Source organism: Nycticebus coucang, chromosome 11 (genome assembly GCF_027406575.1).
Source record: "Nycticebus coucang isolate mNycCou1 chromosome 11, mNycCou1.pri, whole genome shotgun sequence".
NCBI classification, from domain to species: Eukaryota; Metazoa; Chordata; class Mammalia; order Primates; family Lorisidae; genus Nycticebus; species Nycticebus coucang.
In genome coordinates, this window is record NC_069790.1 from 106685018 (window position 1) to 106704684 (window position 19667).

At 36.3% G+C, this 19667-nt stretch overlaps 1 protein-coding gene across 1 annotated transcript in view; it reads left to right on the forward strand.

Annotated features, from left to right (window-relative positions):
• The window catches only part of NUP205 (nucleoporin 205), an 85323-nt gene that overhangs the window by 8297 nt on the left and 57359 nt on the right, over positions 1 to 19667 (forward strand). The window contains exons 4-12 of the mRNA XM_053609333.1: positions 1281 to 1425; positions 1809 to 1968; positions 3299 to 3527; positions 4315 to 4479; positions 8478 to 8653; positions 11453 to 11569; positions 11754 to 11891; positions 15165 to 15315; positions 17268 to 17473. Coding sequence (XP_053465308.1) covers positions 1281 to 1425; positions 1809 to 1968; positions 3299 to 3527; positions 4315 to 4479; positions 8478 to 8653; positions 11453 to 11569; positions 11754 to 11891; positions 15165 to 15315; positions 17268 to 17473 — 1487 coding nt within the window. The remainder of the gene's footprint in view (positions 1 to 1280; positions 1426 to 1808; positions 1969 to 3298; positions 3528 to 4314; positions 4480 to 8477; positions 8654 to 11452; positions 11570 to 11753; positions 11892 to 15164; positions 15316 to 17267; positions 17474 to 19667) is intronic.

Consider the following 19667-nt stretch of genomic DNA (forward strand, 5'->3'; position numbering starts at 1 on the left):
GACTATAAGTGTGCACCACTATGCCTAGCTAATTTATTTTTTACTTTTTGTAGAGATAGGGACTTGGAATTGGCCAGGTTGGTCTTGAACTCCTGGGCTCAAGGGATCCTCCTGCCTCAGACTCCCAAGTAGCTGGGACTACAGGTGCATACCACCATGCTTGGCTGATTTTGGGGGGTTTTGTACAGACTGGGGTCTCTCTATTGGGTAGGCTGGTTTCAATTCCTGGACTTCAGTGATCTTCCTACCTTGGCCTCCCAAAGTGCTAGAATTATAGGCGTGAACTACCATACCCAGTTTGTTTGTGTTTAGAATTCAGAACTTTTGATGAACAAACATTTATTCTATCCCTACCATGTACCAGGCACTATCTTACGCCTCTAGGAATGTAAAGATGAATAAAGTCTCAACTAATCTGAAGAAGCTCATAGTCTAGTTGAGAAAGACATGGAAACAAATAATTTTGACACAATTAAGTACATTAATGCAAGATTATGCAAGACTTAGAGATGATGCAGAGGAAGTGTGATTAAATTGACCAAGGATTGTACAGAGAAGTCTTTACAAAGATAGTAAGGCTTAAGGTAGTTGTTGCAAAATGAATAAATGTATATATGGTAGAATAGGTAAGCTTTCAGGAGGATGAAGGGCATCCCAACAGAAAAAATCACCTGTGTAGGAGAATGAAGCAAGGGGATGAATTGGGGGGACTGAAGGGAATGGAGTGGAGGTGTTACTGGAGTAAGGAGAGAAGAAAGTTATAGGATATGAAACTGGAACTATAGGCAAGGTGCACTAAAAAGATAAAATGGAACTCATTCCAAGGAGAGCGTTTAAAAGGGTGAGTGAACTTGAAATGCACAAAAAGGTTATTTAATTTTTAGAAAAGATTCTGGAGGAAGAAATCTTCCCAATATTTGAAAGAGTTCAGGTAAGAGAGTAAAATGGTCTTGTATAAAATTAGATTCCATGGACCACAGTGAGACCAAATGATTGTTGCTTGTCATATGTATACACAGATGAAGATAAACTTGAAAGTTTGAAAAGTGGTAGATTCCATGTGACTGCTGGTGTTCAGGCATAGGTTAGATGGTCCCTATGTATATTGTTTGTGCCAGGAGTAAAACAGGGGATGGATTTTTGAAGTAGAGGAATCATAGAACCCTTTAAACTCTGAGCTGCTGTGATTCTTTGAGCAGAACATTGGTATAGTGATTTTTGTCGTATCCTAAACATGTGCATTTTTTTTTTCTAAATTATTTCTCAACTTTCTTTTCTAGGAGAGCACCAACAGCCACATTTTCCTGGCCTCACCAGAGGATTAGTAGCTGTGCTTTTATACTGGGATGGAAAGCGGTGCATTGCAAATTCTCTGAAAGCCTTAATACAGTCTAGACGGGGAAAGACATGGACCCTAGAACTGAGGTCTGTTTACTTCCTGGGATTTCAGGGGTTAAGCTGAAATTACTTATAGTTACAGTTTTAGAAATAACAAAAATATCCCTTTAGTATTGTATAATTTAAGTAAAATACGTAACATATGCTGAGCAGTTTACTCCCTTTTGTGAAGAATGACATCACAGTTTAAACCTGTTTGTCTACAAATAAAAAAATAATAATTCAGTTATTTATGGTTAAAAGTTTCTTGAAGCCTAATGATCTAGAAAGGATGAAAAGAAGTTAGAATTCATCTTGGTTGTTTTCAGTAATGCACTATTGTCAAAAGAGTATGCTGTATCTGTTATCATAACGAAGTATGAGCAATATTGTTTAAGATTGCTTTATTTATTGACTTCTTTTCGTTACAGTCCAGAACTGGTTTCCATGATAACACGCTTTACAGATGAGTTGATGGAGCAAGGATTGACTTATAAAGTCCTTACTCTGGTGTCACAGATTGATGTGAATACTGAATTTGAGAAGCTGCAGCGAGAGAGAGGTTTGGGCAGAGAAAAACATCGTAAAGAGGCAAGGGTTCAGTGAAATCAATTCGTGGGCTATGTCAAATATCATAGTCAGAAACATCATGACAATTAGGATTTTTTTTTTAATATAGGCAAAGAAAAATTAGTAATGCGTTTTTGTTACACTAATTATATTGGGTTTTTAATATTCCAGGAAGAATCATGTAGCTCACACCATGCCTAATTACCACCTTTCTTTTTGCTATTATTATTATTACTATTTTTAGAGATAGAGTCTCGCTCTTTTGCCCTTGGTAGAGTGCTATGGCATCACAGCTCACAGCAATCTCCAGCTCTGGGGCTTAGGTGATTCTTTAGGCTCAGCCTCCCGAGTAGCTGGGACTACAGGCGCCCGCCACAATGCCTGGCATTTTTTGTTGCAGTTTGGCCAGGGCCTGGTTCGAACATGCCACCCTCGGTATATGGGGCTGGTGTCCTACTTTCTGAGCCACAGGTGCCACCCTATTATTATTTTTATTTTTTATTTTTTTATTAAACCATAGCTGTGTACATTAGTATGATCGTGGGGCACCATACACTTGGTTCATAGATCGTTTGACACATTTTCATCACATTAGTTAACGTAGCTTTGTAGTATTTTCTTAGTTATTTTGCTAAGACCTTTACATTCCACATTTACTAGGATTCACATATACCCTTGTAAGATGCACCGCAGGTGTCTATTATTATTTTTAATTGACACATAATAGTTGTATGTATTTACAGGGTGCAGTGTGATGTTTCTATATATGTATACAGTGTGTAATGATAAAATCATGATAATATATCTATCACCACATTTGTTATTTATTAATATGGGAAAGATTCAAAATCCATTTTTCTAGCTATTTGAAAATACAGTATGCAATAAATCATTAATTATAAGGAAATTGCCCAATAAGGAAATTGGTGACTGTTAAGAAATTGGTCATTCCAATTTCTTAAGGAACTTAAGAACAAGGAAGAAACAATAGGGTTTGTTCAGAATCCCAGAGGTGAGTTTTTTTTGTTTTTTTTTTTTTTTTTGGAGACAGAGTCTCCCTGTCATCCTCCCTAGAGTGCTATGGTGTGACAGCTCACAGCAACCTCAAACTCTTGGGCTTAAGTGATTCTCTTGCCTCAGCCTTCTAAGTAGCTGGCTCTACAGGGGCCCACCACAACACTTGGCTATTTTTTTGTTGTAGTTGTTGTTTTTGTTGAGCTACGGGCACCACCAGAATCCCAGATGTGAGATTTTTAGGATTACTTGTGGATTCAGATAGGTTTTTTTATTAAAGTTTATATTTTGGAATATATTATAGGCTTCACTGATAATCATATGTTTATATTTCTAGGTTTCTGATCTCATAAAGGAGTGCAGACAGGCTCTGGCAGAAAGCCTTTATGCCTGGGCTTGTCAGTCACCTTTAGGCAAAGATGACACCCTCCTCCTCATTGGACATTTGGAAAGAGTGTCAGTTGAAGCTAATGGCTCACTGGATGCTGTAAATCTGGGTCTTCTTATGGCGCTTTTGTACTGTTTTGATATCAGTTTTCTAGAACAAAGCACGGAGGAACGAGATGGTATTGAATTTTTTATTTTTTTATACTTTTATTTAAAAAATCATTTTAAATTATGGAGGTAACATTTAAGAACATTGGTATTTTGACTACAAAAATTTAAAAAAGTCAAAAAACCAAAAAAATTGTTATATTCCTTTGTGTACTGTTCATCCGTATTTGAATATTTATATATATGATCCTATTTTTAAAATAATTACCAAGTTATTTCTGTTATCCTTTTGGTATTTGGTGTGGAAAGTGTAAAATGATAGATAATACATGTTCATGAGTTAGACATGCTTGCTTAATTACTTGTTTCCTTAACTATTTACATTTTCAAACCATTCGTGAAAACATTCTAAGAGATGACATAGAAATTATTCTGTGATATATTTATCTTTGACCTATATTTTCTGTGAAGTAAGTAGATAAAATACTTTTGGCCTTTAGATAGCATTAACTTATATTAGGATTTATATGCAATTCTTTCTCAAAGACAGATTTGGAAAAAAATAGTTTATATGCAGAAAAAAACGAGTGGCTCTAATTTTTAATCTAGTTTATAGAACACATATAAAAGTCACTGATAATAGTGAAATTGAAATTTAGGGTTGTTGTCATTTTCCTTTTATATTTTTAGTTTGTTTATGATCCTTAGTAGTGTACTTTTTGATATATTAAAAATTAATGTTAGTCATTTTCTGGTAAGTATACTCAGAGTTTCTGACTTTTAAACATTATTCCCATGTATCAAAGGTAAGAATGTATTTATCTAGTGTTTGGTGAAGTGTCTGTTTTGTGTTGTCAGATATGATTCATCAATTTCCACTGCTGACAGAGAGACAGTACATTGCAACAATTCACTCTCGTCTTCAAGACTCACAGCCTTGGAAACTGCCTGGGCTGCAAGCCACTGTTAGACTTGCCTGGGCACTGGCCTTGAGGGGAATATCTCAACTACCTGATGTGACAGGTAAGTTGACTATAGATAATTTTATTATGAGAAAGAGTAGCACTTAATGAAATTTTGGAAGGGCTGTTGTCTTTGACAAATAAGCATGAGCATATGAAGGTGTCTAGAGTTGTGTTGAATGAAACTTTGTAATATAGTGGTAAAATACAAACTTTTTCTTCTGTCTCCCCACATAAATTATATGAAATATTATTTCCCTTTCTTAGAGCCGGTGACAGTATCTTTTTATCTCCAGAGTAAGAGTTTAAGAGTTTAAAATTTGAAATGATAATATCACATTAAATATTTTTTTAAATTGAAATTTACCGTTGTTGGGCATGATAGCTCAAACCTATAATCCTAGTACTTTCAGAGGCCAAGACAGGAAGATTGCTTGAGGCCAGGGATTCAACACCAGCCTGGACAATGGTATATTGGTATGCATCTGTAGTCCCAGCAGCCTGGGAGGCTGAGACAGGGGGATCACTTGAGTCCAGAAATTTGAGGTTGCAGTGAGCTAAGATCATGCCACTGCACTCCAGCCTGAGTGACAGAGTGAGACTCCATCTCTTAATTAAAATAAAAAAAAAAGATTAAAATTTACTCTTACTTTCATTTTTATATTTTTTTGCTTCTTGGCTTATTTATTTATTTATTTATTTATTGAGACAGAGTCAAATTCTTGGGCTTAAGCGATTCTCTTGCCTCAGCCTCCCAAGTAGCTGGGACTACAGGCATCCACCACAAGCCCAGCTATTTTTTTAGAGATGAGGTCTTACTCTGGCTCAGGCTGGTCTCGAACTCATGAGCTCAGGTAATCTACTTGCCTCAACCTCTCAGAGTACTAGGATTACAGGTGTGAGCCACTGCACCCTTCCTGAGGTGTGAGGAGTGCTTATGCCCTCAAGTTCAAGGCTACCGCTGTGCCTTGAACACTGTACCTCTGAATAGCCACCTGCATTCTGACCTGGACAACATACCAAGACCCAATCTCTATATGTTTAAAAAAAAAAAACAAACGTGTGGAATTCTGACTTTTAAAGACTCTGTTAATATACCATAACATATCCTATTTTGCTATTTACATTCATGTAATTATCATAGTAATAGTGGTTTAATCTAACAGGAAGAGAACTATTTCTGCAATCCAAAGCCTAAAGAATTGTCACTTCTATAGGTTTTTATGATAAATCTAGTAAGTCTTGGTCAAATTTACGAAATGTTGATGTTTTCTAGTCCTAAAGTGTCAACAGATTTTAATACCTTGTCAACAGCTAATTAGCCTTTACTTTCATGCACAAATTCTTTTTCTCAACTACATATACCCTATTCATTTGTAAGTCTTATTGCAATACTTTTTTTGGCATTAAATTACCCTTTAAACTTTTAAGTGGCTATGTGATAGTTAACAAATTCTTATACTATAATTTTCCATACCATTTTCCTAACCTTGACAGGCACAATAGAGTACGCTATAATTTGCTATGGAATAGCAGATAAAAATACCTTAGGAATCACAATCTTTTCAAGTCCTGGATGTTTGGCTACTTAATCTTTTCGGATTTACATGTGCATAACCTTTATAAACTTCAGTAAGTAGGAGTATTATAATTAGAATTTCTAAACTAAAAACTTTTCTGTGTCAATTTGTATTAAAAATTTGCTTGAAAAGATGGATAGCTTATCTTCTATTGTAGAAATGGCCACTTCTTGAAATAATCCAGATGAGTTCTAACAAAAATCTCAAATTTGAAAAAGTATTTCCTACTCTTTTCATAGGATTCTGAAAAATTTATTGAACATGTTTATTGCATTCTTATTTTATAAAAAGCATGTTTGCAATTTCACTATACAAAGTTTTAACGTACTGCTTTAGGCATTAAAACTCAATTTATGTACATAAAATAATATACATATGTTTATATGTGTGTGTATATGTGTGTATGTGTATATATGTGTGTGAATATATATATTTATATATATATAAATATATATATAAATAAAATGATGCCTTATTGCCTAAATAGTGTTCAGGAAATAGCTTTGAATTGATTATTTTGTGATTTTAATTCCAGTATTTTCAACTTTTTAGTGGAGGTTTGGAATTAGTTGATAATTTTAGTAATCATTACTAGTCATAGTAAAGAATTAAGAAAATGTTTTGTTTTCAAGGAGTTTCTATGTTGTGAGTAGATGTACAAAACAAAACATAAACCAATAAAGAAAACCCAAACCAGGGCCAGATGTACTGGTTCATCCCTATAATCCTAGCTCTCTGGGAGGCTGAAGTAGGTACATTGCATGAGCTCAAGAATTTAAGACCAGCCTGAGCAAGAGTGATATCCATCTCTAAAAAATAGCCAGGTGGTGTGGTGGGCACCTGTAGTCCTAGCTACTTGGGAGGCTGAGGCAAGAGGAACTCTTGAGACCAAGAGTTTGAGATTGCTGTGAGCTATGATACCATAACACTCTACCTAGGGTGACAAGGTGAGAATCTGTCTCAAAAAAACAAACTCAAACCATTTGTTTTTCTCTGATCGAGACTGTTCTGGCTTTTATCTATTGGTGGCTTTTTTTAAGGCAATGAATGTACTTTCAGTAACACACTTTGTGTTTGGACTCTATGACAGTCAAACACAGTAAACTATTTAACATTGCTTTTCCAAACCAGATTGCTACAAAATCACATAGCAATTCTTATTTTAAAAGAACTAATCAGTCGTATCCTTCAATCTTGATAGAAGGATACAATACTGCCTATGGGATACTCTTACCAAAAAATTGAATGTAAGATCAAACCTCTAGATCAAACTGCCAGTTTTTGGTATACCCAGATGAAAGAGGATAATCCATGCCACTGGAATGTGGTAACCTATACCACTGGGGTATAAAACTACAGGATAAATGACCCAGTTTCTTCAGCAAATTAGGGGCAATGGAAAAATAAAAAGGATGGGGAGCTTCAGGTGTATTAGTTAATTGCACTGTGTAGACCTTATTCACATCCTGATTTAAGCCCACAGATTGCACAAAGATAAAATGCAAAAGCTAAACCTTTAATAACATTTATGAGACAATTGTAAATTTGACTACTGTTGGATATTTGACACCGAGGATTTACTTTTTAAGATATGGTGTTATAAAAAAAAAAAAGATATGGTGTTATGTGTGTAGTTTATTTTTGCTTTGTTTCTTAAGTATCTTTTTGTGTTGTGTATTAGAAATACTTATGGGTCAAATGTTAAATTGTTCATAATTTGTTTCAATGTAACATGAATGAAGAGAGGGGGAAGATAGAGATGAAATAAGATTGACCATAAATTGGGCACAATGGCTCATATCTGTAATCTCAGTACTTTGAGAGGCTGAGACAGGAGGATTGCTTGAAGCCAGGCATTCAGGAGCAGCCTGGACAATATAGCCAGACCCCTGATCTACAAAAAGTTAAAAAAAAAGGATTCGTCATAAATTGACAATATTGAACTGAAATAATAGGCATGTGGAGAGTCATTATATTAGTGTTTCTATTTTTAGATATTTGAATTTTTCTAATGTTAAGAATTATAAGCAAATCAGATTGTCTTCAAATAAGGTTTAGTTTTTCAGTTTTAGCTATGTGGTAACAAATTTGTAGAGTTATTTAACTAGTTATGTTCAGGTTTTAGTCTTCACTTGGCTGTGAGAACTTTTTCCAAATGACTCATGAAATTCCCTGGGATTAAGGCTTTAGCATGGATTTTAATATGTTAGTATTTATATAATACTCCCTGGCTACATCAGTGTTAATGTCACAAATCTCTGAAATAATTTTTATCACTCATAATGTTACTAAAAGAGCATGTGTATTTCTTATGTACATTTTCAGTAGTTCTTTGGGTTTATAAATTACAGTTATGCATAGTCTCATTTTGTGCAGAGCACATGCTAGAAGGTTGGGAAGTGGTTTGAACCATCAGCAGAGTATCATGGGATATAATCTTGGTTAATGACTTTTCCTCCATGTGTCATATTATTTCTAGCTCTGGCTGAATTTACGGAAGCAGATGAAGCTATGGCAGAGCTCTCAATTGCTGACAATGTTTTCCTGTTCCTCACTGAATCAGTAGTGGCTTCAGATAACTTTTATCAGGAGGAATTTTATGTTCGTAGAGTCCATAATCTCATCACGGATTTCCTTGCACTTATGCCAATGAAGGTAAGTGTAGTAATGTAGGATGAGTAAGTAGAAGAATTTAAAACATAATTTAAAGCTGATTGATTATCTTTGTGTTTTGAAAACTAATAACATCTTTCAATACAGACTAAAATTTGACAGTAGTTGTATGACAGTTTGTGAATCAGTTTGTGACTTAACTGAATGTTTTTGTACACAATTTGGAAAAGGCATAGATAGATAATTGGGTGGTCTCTTAATTGTAGCATATAAATGAGCTTCAACATGGATGCATGTAAACTAGGTAAAGATAGTGGATTTACAAAAGTAATGCAAAGGCTACTTTTGAGTAAATGGTACAAGGTCTAACTGTGATCCAATGGTACAAGAAGAAGGGTTGTAGAACCATTTCAGACATTTCCTTCATAGTATGTACTCTGTGTGCCAAAGAAGCCATCAAAATGGTTGCAGGAGTTAAATGAAGGAGAAAGCTGCATTTTTTTTTTTTCTTCCCAAAAAGAACTGACTGGCTTACTTTATTTAGAGAAAGCCGCATTTTTTGTGTGGGTGTTATAAAATTGCTTTTTTCGTATGTGTATTTTTAAAACGTATCCTGAAAGGTCTACACTTGTAATACATTAATTACGCAGTTCTGATACCATATCTCCTGAAAAACATAAGGCAAGTGGAAAAAGTACCTAGCTTAGCAGCAAACAAAGAGTATAGTACTTATACATTATTTAATGGATCAGGTATTTTTTTAGTCTTTCCTGTGTTCTAGATACTATGCTAGATGTTGTGAAGAAGGGAGATAAGTAGGGGATCTATTTCTTGGAGCAAAAAAGTTTAATACCGTTGGAGAGGTAAGACAAATATAGATAGTAACAGTAAGTGAGAAGACAATAAATTACAATGGATTTCTTTGTTTTAAGGATAGCTCACTTAGGACTGGAAAAGTCAGGATGTATTTAACAGATAATTTTAGACTTCTGCAACGTTGAGACTTCACAGGTTAGCATCACAGAATTTTAAAATAGGAAGAAGCTTATCAATCTTTTCATTTTTTATTTGTGAAAATGAACCTTTAGCAAAGTTAAGGCTTAAAAATTTTTCTTAATTAGTACTCCAGGTGGGACTTTGATCATGGAAAGATAACTGTCTGGAAAGATGAAGGCTGAAGGGTTTGAATAGAAAACTCATAAATGGCTCGGATAAGGTGAACAGTGAATTTATTCACACAGTTCTGGGATATTGGAATTTCTTTAACAGATATAGGACTACTTAGGTAATCTGTGTCTTCTTGCATGAACTTTGGTAATTGATGTCTGTCAATGAATTTGTTTCAAATTATCAAAGTGATTGGCACAAAGTTATTCTTAATGTTCCTGTGTTATACTTTTTGTTTTTGTAGGAGCTATAGTGATGTTTTCTCTTTAATTTCTAATATTGGTAATTTGTGTCTTCTCCCTCAGTTCTTAATTAACCTGGCTCGATTGGTGAAACCTTTCTTTTTTCTAATGTAAGCATTTAATAGTGCCTTAAAGTTACCTCTAATCACTGCTTTAGCTGTGCTACACACATTTTGATAAGTTGTGTTTTCTTTTTTGTTCAGTTTAATATATTTTCTAATTTTCCTTGAGACTCCTTTGATCAATGGATTATCTGAAAGTATGTCTAATTTCCAAATATTTGGGGACTTCCAGATATTGCTCTGTCGCTGATTTCTAGTTTAATTCTGTTGTGGTCAGAGCACATACTTTATAGGATTTCTAAACTGAGGTTTAGTTTTATTGAAGTTTGTTTTATGACTCCAAATATAGACTGTCTTGGGAAATGTATATGTTTACAGAACACATATTCTAATGCTGTTCTGTGGATTTTTCCATGACTATCAACTTAAGTCAGGTTGGTTGATACTGTTCAAATTTTCCATAGCTTTGTTAATTTTTTGTGTATTTGTTTTATTGAATGTTGAGAGAGAGGTGTTGAAATCTTCACCTATAATTGTAGATTTGTCTAGCTGTGATTTATTTATTTTTCTAAGGGAGAATTAGTTTCTTATTTCTTTTGGCATTTAGTTCACACATATGTTACAAGGCTGTAATTCTCAGGTGGGCCTAAAATGTTCTTCAGAGCATGTTTACGAAAATGAGTGAGGCCAGTTTTGCTTGTTATAACTGTCATGTTATTATTGTTGGTAATTAGTAGGTAGGATGCTAAAATGTCATGCGATGTTCAGGGTAATCCATCCACTGAAGTATTCTACCCAAAATGTCAGGAATGTCCCCATTGAGTAACACTGTGATTAAACTCCATTTGTCTGTAGCAGAAAAAGCACTGAAGTTTTAAGACATAAATCATGGATAGTTGTATTGTAATAAAATTCCCAGCATATTTCTTTTCTTTTTTTTTTTGTAGAGACAGAGTTTCACTTTATAGCCCTCGGTAGAGTGCCATGGCATCACACAGCTCACAGCAACCTCAATTCCTGGGCTTAAGCTATTCTTTTGCCTCAGCCTCCTGAGTAGCTGGGACTACAGGCACCCACCACAACACCTGGCTATTTTTTTTTTTTTTTTTTTTTTTTTGTTGTTGTTGCAATTCAGCTGGGGCTGGGTTTGAACCCGCCACCCTCGATATATGGGGCCAGCGCCTTACTGACTGAGCCACAGGCACCGCCCCCCAGCATATTTCTTTAGGCCACTAAACTGGAATAGATATTTAAATAGTGTTTTTCTTGTGTAATCATTTTTCAGATAGTTGCCTGACTTTCTGATTTCATTATTATTAACCCATACATAATAAATTCACAAATTAAACTGTATCTACTAAATTTAATAGGTGAAACAGCTGAGGAATCGGGCAGATGAAGATGCTCGAATGATTCACATGAGTATGCAGATGGGTAATGAGCCCCCCATTTCACTTAGAAGGGATCTGGAACATTTAATGCTCTTGGTAAGCCATTGTATTGGAAAGCTTGTCATTTTTCTCTCCCTCCATTATTTTTTCTCCAACTTGTGAAAATTTCAGGTCTAATACTTTAAATCCAAAAGAAATTTCAATACAAATATTATTTTCTAATTTAAAGTAATTTTTCAGTCATGTGTATTTCCTCACAGGCTTTACTTTCTCTTTGCAGATTGGTGAGCTATACAAAAAGAACCCTTTTCACTTGGAACTTGCTCTAGAATATTGGTGTCCCTCAGAGCCTCTTCAGACTCCTACTATCATGGGTTCTTATCTAGGGGTAGCTCATCAGCGACCCCCTCAACGCCAGGTGAGTAAAGACTCTGGTTTCCTACTTTTATCTGATGTTATTGATACTAACAGAAATAACTACTAGTGTAACCTTTAAAAATGAACACTTTTGTCTTTTATTTAAGAAAATTATGAATACTTAAATTTAAGTTCTGATCATTTTGGAGTTTAGGTGATTAGCCCTTTATTAGATACTACATGTGTGTTGAAAGTAGAAAGGCATCTACTTTCTTTGTGTATCAGTTATTTGAATATTAATAGTATTTTAGTCTGTCCTCTATTGGTGTGACAATAACCAATTATAATTCTTATCAAGTTGCAGAAGATAGAATAAATATAAAGAGTGGTCCCCAATCTTTTTGGCACCAGAGACTGGTTTCATGGAAGACACTTTTTCCATGGCCTGGTGGAGTGGAGATTTGTTTTGATTTGAGTCTGCAAGCGATTGATTGACTGATTGTTGTCTCTGTGCAGTCAAACCTCTCTGCTAATGATAATCTATATTTCCAGCACATCACCGTGTCAGCTCTACCTCAGACCATCAGGCATTAGATTCTCACGAGGAACACCCAACCTACATCCCTCGCATGTACACTTTACAATAGGGTTTGCTCTCCTATGAGAATGTAAGACCACCACTGATCTTATAGGAGACAGAACTCAGGTGGTTATGCAAGCAATGGAGAGGAGCTGTAAATACAGATGAAGCTTTGCTTGCCCTCCTCCTGTTTGTGTGGCCCAGTTCTTCACAGGCAACAGACCTGGGTCCATGGCCTGCGGGTTGGGGACCATAGGATATGAGTATTAAGAAAAAGGCTTAAGGGCGGCGCCTGTGGCTCAGTCGGTAAGGCACCGGCCCCATATACTGAGGGTGGTGGGTTCAAACCCAGCCCCCGCCAAACTGCAACCAAAAAATAGCCGGGCGTTGTGGCAGGCGCCTGTAGTCCTGGCTACTTGGGAGGCTGAGGCAAGAGAATTGCTTAAGCCCAGGAGTTGGAGGTTGCTGTGAGCTGTGTGAGGCCACGGCACTCTACCGAGGGCCATAAAGTGAGACTCTGTCTCTACAAAAAAAAGAAAAAGGCTTAAATGTTTTGATTGATGGCAAAATTCCTTTGCGTCTGTAGATAATGTGGGTGAAAGTCTGTTTTTAGTCTCTATTAACTAAAGTCTGAGAAACAGAAGCAAATAAAATGGATTACCGTATCAGTGTTCATTGTGAGGGGCATTCTTTTCTAGAAGCTTTCAAGCCATATATTTTTCATTTTTCCAAGAATCTAGAATCAGTTTCCTTTTGTAAAAAACTTATATTTGGTGTTTCAGTTTATTTCTCATTTAAGAAAATTTTGGAGAGGGATTTTTAAAAAATATGTCAAAAGTTTTTTAAAAAACTGTCTATCATGAACAATTTGAAACATGAAAGAGAAAATAATTATAATAAATACTCAAATTAACATCTTGCCATGTTTGCTTTATCTACCACTATTATTTTTACTACTTTTAAGTAAACCATAAGCAATGTGACATTTCATCTCAGTAGTTAAGTAAAGGTGTATTTCTTAAAAATAAGGATATTTTTCTACATTATAAAATGATTGTTACTCTTAACAAATTTAACAATAATTTCCAGAGATCTGTTAACACTTTTAGTTTTTGAGTTCCAGCTAATAGGTTTGATAATGTTTTCATTTGTTCAGAAAATATTTAAGGTATAAATAAGAAAAAATGAAAAACACAGAGGTGGACTGAGAGAAATGAATATAGGAACATGCTATTGATGGGAACACAATGCAGACGTTTAAGTTACCATCCAAAGTGATTTCAAGTGACTGAGATTTAGGATCTCTCCATTCCAAGTATACCTTGGAATCTGCTGGTTAATTTTGGATTTGTAAATTTCTTCAGGTGTTTTATATATTTAAAATGGGAGTAGTCTTACATTTTGTGACCTAGTGATTTTTTTTTTTTGTGAGACAGTGTCACTCAGTTGCCCTAGGTACGAGTGCTGTGGTGTCATAGCTCACAGAAAACTCAAACTGTTGGGCTCAAGCAATCCTCTTGCCTCAGCCTTCCAAGTAGCTGTGACTATAGGTGCCCACTACAACTCCCAGCTAGCTTTTCTATTTTTAGTAGAGATGGGGTCTCACTTCGCCCCAGCTGGTCTCAAACTCCTGAGCTCAGGCAATCCACTGCCTAAGACTCCCAAAGTTCTAGGATTATAGATGTGAGCCACTGGGCCTGGCTGTGATATTGTGATGTATTTTTTTTTTTGAGACCGAGTTGTACTTTGTCGCCCTTGGTAGAGTGCCATGGCTTCATAGCTCACAGGACTTCAAACTTTTGGGCTTAAAGCAATTCTCTTGCCTCAGCCTCCCAAATAGCTGGGACTACAGACACCCGCCACAATACTTGGTGGTTTATTTTTTTTAGTTTTTTATTTATTTTTATTTTTTATTTTTGTAGAAATAGAGTCTTTATCGCCCTCGGTAGAGTTCTGTGGCATCCCAGCTCATAGCAACCTTCAGCTCTTGGGCTTAGGTAATTCTCTTGCCTCAGCCTCCTGAGTAGCTGGGACTACAGGCACCCGCCACAACACCTGGCTATTTTCTGTTGCAGTTTGGCCAGGGCTGGGTTTGAACCTGCCACCCTCAGTATATGGGGCCGGTGTCCTACTCACTGAGCCACAGGTGCTGCTCACCTGGCTATTTTTTAGAGATGAGGTCTCTCTTGCTCAGGCGAGTCTCGAACTCCTGAGCTCAGGAAATCTACTCATCTTGGCCTCCCAAAGTGCTAGGATGACAGCATGAGCCACCGTGCCTGGCCAGACATTGTGATGTTTTTGAAAAAATGTACTTTGTGTTCACAAAGGTATTCTATAATTGGATTAAATTTCTCACAGCAAGCCTGGGCAAAACAGTTTTTTGTAAATAGAATATCAGTTACATTTATCTTTTGTGAGGATTGAATCAGAGCACATGGTTTTATTAATAGTTCCTATATACCACACCTATGATACATATTGTAAAGGTACATGTCAAATCTATTAAGTGTAGGGTATAAATGTCTTAACATAATAAGTGAGGTGAAGGATATGTTAACCAGTTTGATGTAAGCATTCCAAATTGTATATAAAATTAGCACATTGTACCCCATAAATGCATTAATGTATGCAGTTATGATTTAATAAAAAAAAGAAAACAAAAATAATAGTTCCTGTATAGTCTTTACTAGCTAGTCTATTTGCCTTAAAGTTCAAATTTACATAATATAAACTATTTGTTTCTCTTTATTTCAGGTTGTCTTATCAAAGTTTGTTAGGCAAATGGGTGACCTGTTGCCTCCCACTATTTATATTCCCTATTTGAAAATGCTCCAGGGGTTGGCCAATGGGCCCCAGTGTGCCCACTACTGTTTCAGCCTGCTCAAAGTCAATGGTAGTAGTCATGGTAAGGAAAATCTCAATGCTAAAATTCTTTGTTACACTCTTTCTGGTATCCCACTGTGTATTAAATAATACTGTTTTTTGTGCTAGGTTCTACCAGAAGTATAAATTTCTTTTGTTGTTGTTCATTAGGACAAAAGTATAAATTATTTTTAAAGTAATAGGGAAAAGAAGTACACACTGGTGGCTTTGGTTATGGTCTCACAGATTGGGGAATTTTGCCATTCTCCTTTATGAAATATAGTTCAGTTTAACAAATCCCAATAAATATAAAAATTTTATTTTATTTTTTTTTGAGATAGAGTCTTAACTCTGTCACCCTGGGTAGAGTGCTGGTATGATAGTTCACAGCAACCTTAGACTCTTGGGCTCAAGTTATCCTCTTGCTTAGTCTCCTCAGTAGCTGGGACTGCAGGGGCCCACCACCATGCCCAGCTATTTTTAGTAAAAACAAGGTCTCCTTCTTGTTCAGGCTGATCTTGAACTCCTGAACTCAAGTAGTCCACTTGCCTTGACCTCCCAGAGTATTAGGATTACAGGCGTGAGCCACTGTGCCTGGCCTTATACATAAAATTTCAAGAACATACCTGGTGAACAAACCAAAGTATATACCTTTGCCCCATAAATTTTATTTCTTTATCTTCTTCTAAATTTCTTTTTTTTTTTTTTTGTAGAGACAGAGTCTCACTTTATGGCCCTTTGGTAGAGTGCCATGGCATCACACAGCTCACAGCAACCTCCAACTCCTGGGCTTAAGCAATTCTCTTGCCTCAGCCTCCCAAGTAGCTGGGACTACAGGCGCCCACCACAACGCCCAGCTATTTTTTGGTTGCAGTTCAGCCGGGGCTGGGTTTGAACCCGCCACCCTCAGTATATGGGGCCGGCGCCTTACGACTGAGCCACAGGCGCTGCCCTATCTTCTAAATTTCTGTACTAAGAATTTTTGTCTTGATCATCTTCCAATTTCATCGTTTAATTTTCAGACTTAGGTCTAGTTAAACCAAAAATACTGCAAAAGGGGGAAAAAATACCTGCTTTGTTAGGTAGTTATTATTTTCGATTTTATATGCGAAGAAACTGAGGTTTAGAGAAATTAAGTAATTTACCCAAGGTTACAGGTAACTCAGAAGCCATGATTAGGATGCAGATCTGCCTGGCTCCAAAGCCAGGTTTTTGCTTAATATGTCAAGTCTTGCCTGTGTTGTATGCTGTGCTTTTATTTCCAGTGCTTGGTATTTGTAATGGAGTATTATAATTTACAAATCTATATTTATCTCTTTAGGAATTCAGACACAACGTTTATGAATTATTCTATGGGGAAAAACCAGTTTTATATAGTTACACAACAGCACACTATGGGATATTAATATATAACTGACATCTGAAAGTAATTTTCCTTTAGGTTAACATGCATATTACGCCATTATTAAAAACTAATCCAGAGTAAAAACTAATCTTGAGTTCTAGCTCACAGATTCTAACCCATTTCAGTATCCTCTTTATCTCAGATGAAGATTGCCTTTGTGCTAAGTCAAGGGGGAAAAATATTTATTGTTTGTGTGTGTGTGTGCGTGTGTGTGTTTTGAGACACAGTCTTGTTCTATTGCCCAGGCTGGAGTGCCCAGACTGTAGCCTTAAACTCATGGGCTCAAGTCATCCTCCCACTTTAATGTCACAAGTAGCTAGGACTACAGGCATGCATCCCCACACTTGACTCATTTTTAAAATTTTTTGTAGTGAGGGATCTCAACAATGTTGCCCAGGTCAGTCTCAAATTCCTGGCCTCAAGTGATCTTCTTGCCTCGGCCTCCCAAAGTACTAGGTGTACAGTCCTGTGTCACTGTATCTAGCCCCAAAGTTTATATTTTTAAATTCCTTTTCTCTTCATTTCTAAGCAAATGCCTAGATCTTTAAAAAAAAAAAAAAAAAAAATTCCATGTTTTTTTTTTTAAATAGTTGAAAATATTCAGGGAGCAGGTGGCAGTCCTGTTTCCTGGGAACACTTCTTTCATTCCTTAATGCTCTACCATGAACACCTCCGGAAGGATCTTCCTAGTGCGGATAGTGTCCAGTACCGCCATCTTCCCTCACGTGGCATTACCCAAAAGGAGCAAGATGGATTGATTGCTTTTTTACAGCTCACATCTACCATCATTACTTGGGTAGGTAACTCATCCACAGCCTAATCTTTTTTGTATTATAGCACAGCGGCAGTTTAAGAGCCCAAACACATGCTTAAAGTTTATGAGCTAACATGCATATACAGAAAGTGCCAAAAAATGTATATACATTTTAAGAAAGAAAAAGACTGTATTAAATTGTAATACTCAAGTCACATAAGACTTCTATAATTGTAAGTGATAGAGAAAACAATAGGCAGGATAAAAATGTTGGTATATATTGAGTATTACAATTTTAATATTTTTTTCCCTTTCTTAAAATGTTTATAAGATTTTTTGGCACCCTCTGTATGTAGCATTCTGTCCTTAAGCTCTTTGCTTTCTTGACCTCTTAAAGGATAGAAGTTAGGATATCCCTGCTCATTGACATACTCTCAGTATGAATATAATAGGTTGAGAGAAAATAGAAGGACAAATGATAATCAGTTGTTGGATGCACATCCTTCTAGAAGGTTTCCTAGTATATGTGTGTTGGTGGGTATGTGTGTATACATAAAGAAAAAAATTATTTTTTTTTTGAAACAGAGTTTCACTATGTCACTCTCGATGAAGTGCCGTCGTGTCACAGCTCACCTCAACCTCAAACTCTTGGGCTTATGTGATTCTCTTGCCTTAGCCTCCCAAGTAGCTGGGACTACAGGTGCCTGCCACAATGCCGGGCTATTTTTTTGTTGTAGTTGTCATTGTTTGGCAGGCCATGGCTGGGTTCCAACCTGCCAGCTCCAGTGTATGTGGCCAGTGCCCTAGCCACTGAGCTACAGGTGCTGAGCCCATAAAGAAAAACAATTTTTTTTTTCTGAGATAGAGTTTCACTTTGTCACCCTCAGCAGAGTGCTGTCGCATCACAGCTCACAGCAACCTCCAACTCTTGGGCTTCAGCGATTCTCTTGCCTCAGCCTCCCAAGTAGCTGGGACTACAGGTGCCCGCCACAATGCCTGGCTATTTTTTTGTTGCAATTCTCATTGCTGTTTTAGCTGTCTGGGGCCGGGTTCGAACCTGCCACCCATGGTATATGGGGCTGGTGCCCTACCCACTGAGCCACAAGTGCTGCCCAGCCCATAAAGAAAATTTTTAATTAAAGTTTAGGCTTGGTGCTCATAGCTCAGTAGTTAGGGAGCCAGCCACATACACAGGGGCTGGTGGGTTAAAACCCAGCCTAGGCCTACTAAACAACAATGACAACTACAAAAAAATAGCTGGGCATTATGGCAGGTGCCTGTAGTCCCAGCTACTTGGGAGGCTGAGACAAGAAAATCGCTTAAGCCCAAGAGTTTGAGGTTGCTGTGAACTGTGACACCATGGCACTCTGCCAAGGGCGGCAAAATGAGACTCTGTTTCAAAATAAATAAATTAGTTAATTAAAAGAATTTACTTATTGAATTATTATTTTTCTTCCTTATACCAAACTATCTTACCTGCCACTACCAAATTAATCTTTGTGAAAAACATTATTTTTCATTACTGCACATAATTTCCCAACTGAGAAATATCTTTCGTTTCTGTGTTCAGTAAAGTTAAACTGCTTAGTCTGACATTGTCTCTAAAGGATAGAAATGGTGTCTTCTAACTTTTTGGTTTTTGTAATACCTTATTAGGCATCAAAATGTCAAGCTAGTAATTATTTCTCATTGAGTTAAAATGGAGATGGGAGGGGAGGATAGGGACAAGTTGGTTAACAGTTAACAAAACTACAGCTAGATAGGAGGAATAAGTTCTATTGTTCTATACCATGGTAGGGAAAATGTAGTTAACTAATTTATTGTGTATATTCAAAAGGCTGTAATGGAGGATATTGAATGTTCTCAACAAAAAGATGATAAATATTCAAGGTGATTTGTCATTACTTTGATTTGATCATTATAGACATTTATTGAAAGATCAGTCTGTAACCCGTAAATGTGTAAAATTATTACATGTCAACTAAGAATAAAAGGGAAAATAATGGAGTGATACTTGATGCCATAATTTCCATTTTTTTCCTTCACACATTATATTGTAGAATAATAAATTGTATTGTTCCAGAAAGTATATAAAATGTGTAGGTATAAGTTTTGTGACCCTAGCAGATCATTTATCTCTGTTTGTAGTATTTTCCATACTTGTAGATGCAAAAGTAATTCTACAAAGACTATTCCACTTCCATTCTTTATGGTGACTGAACTAGTGGTCTGATTT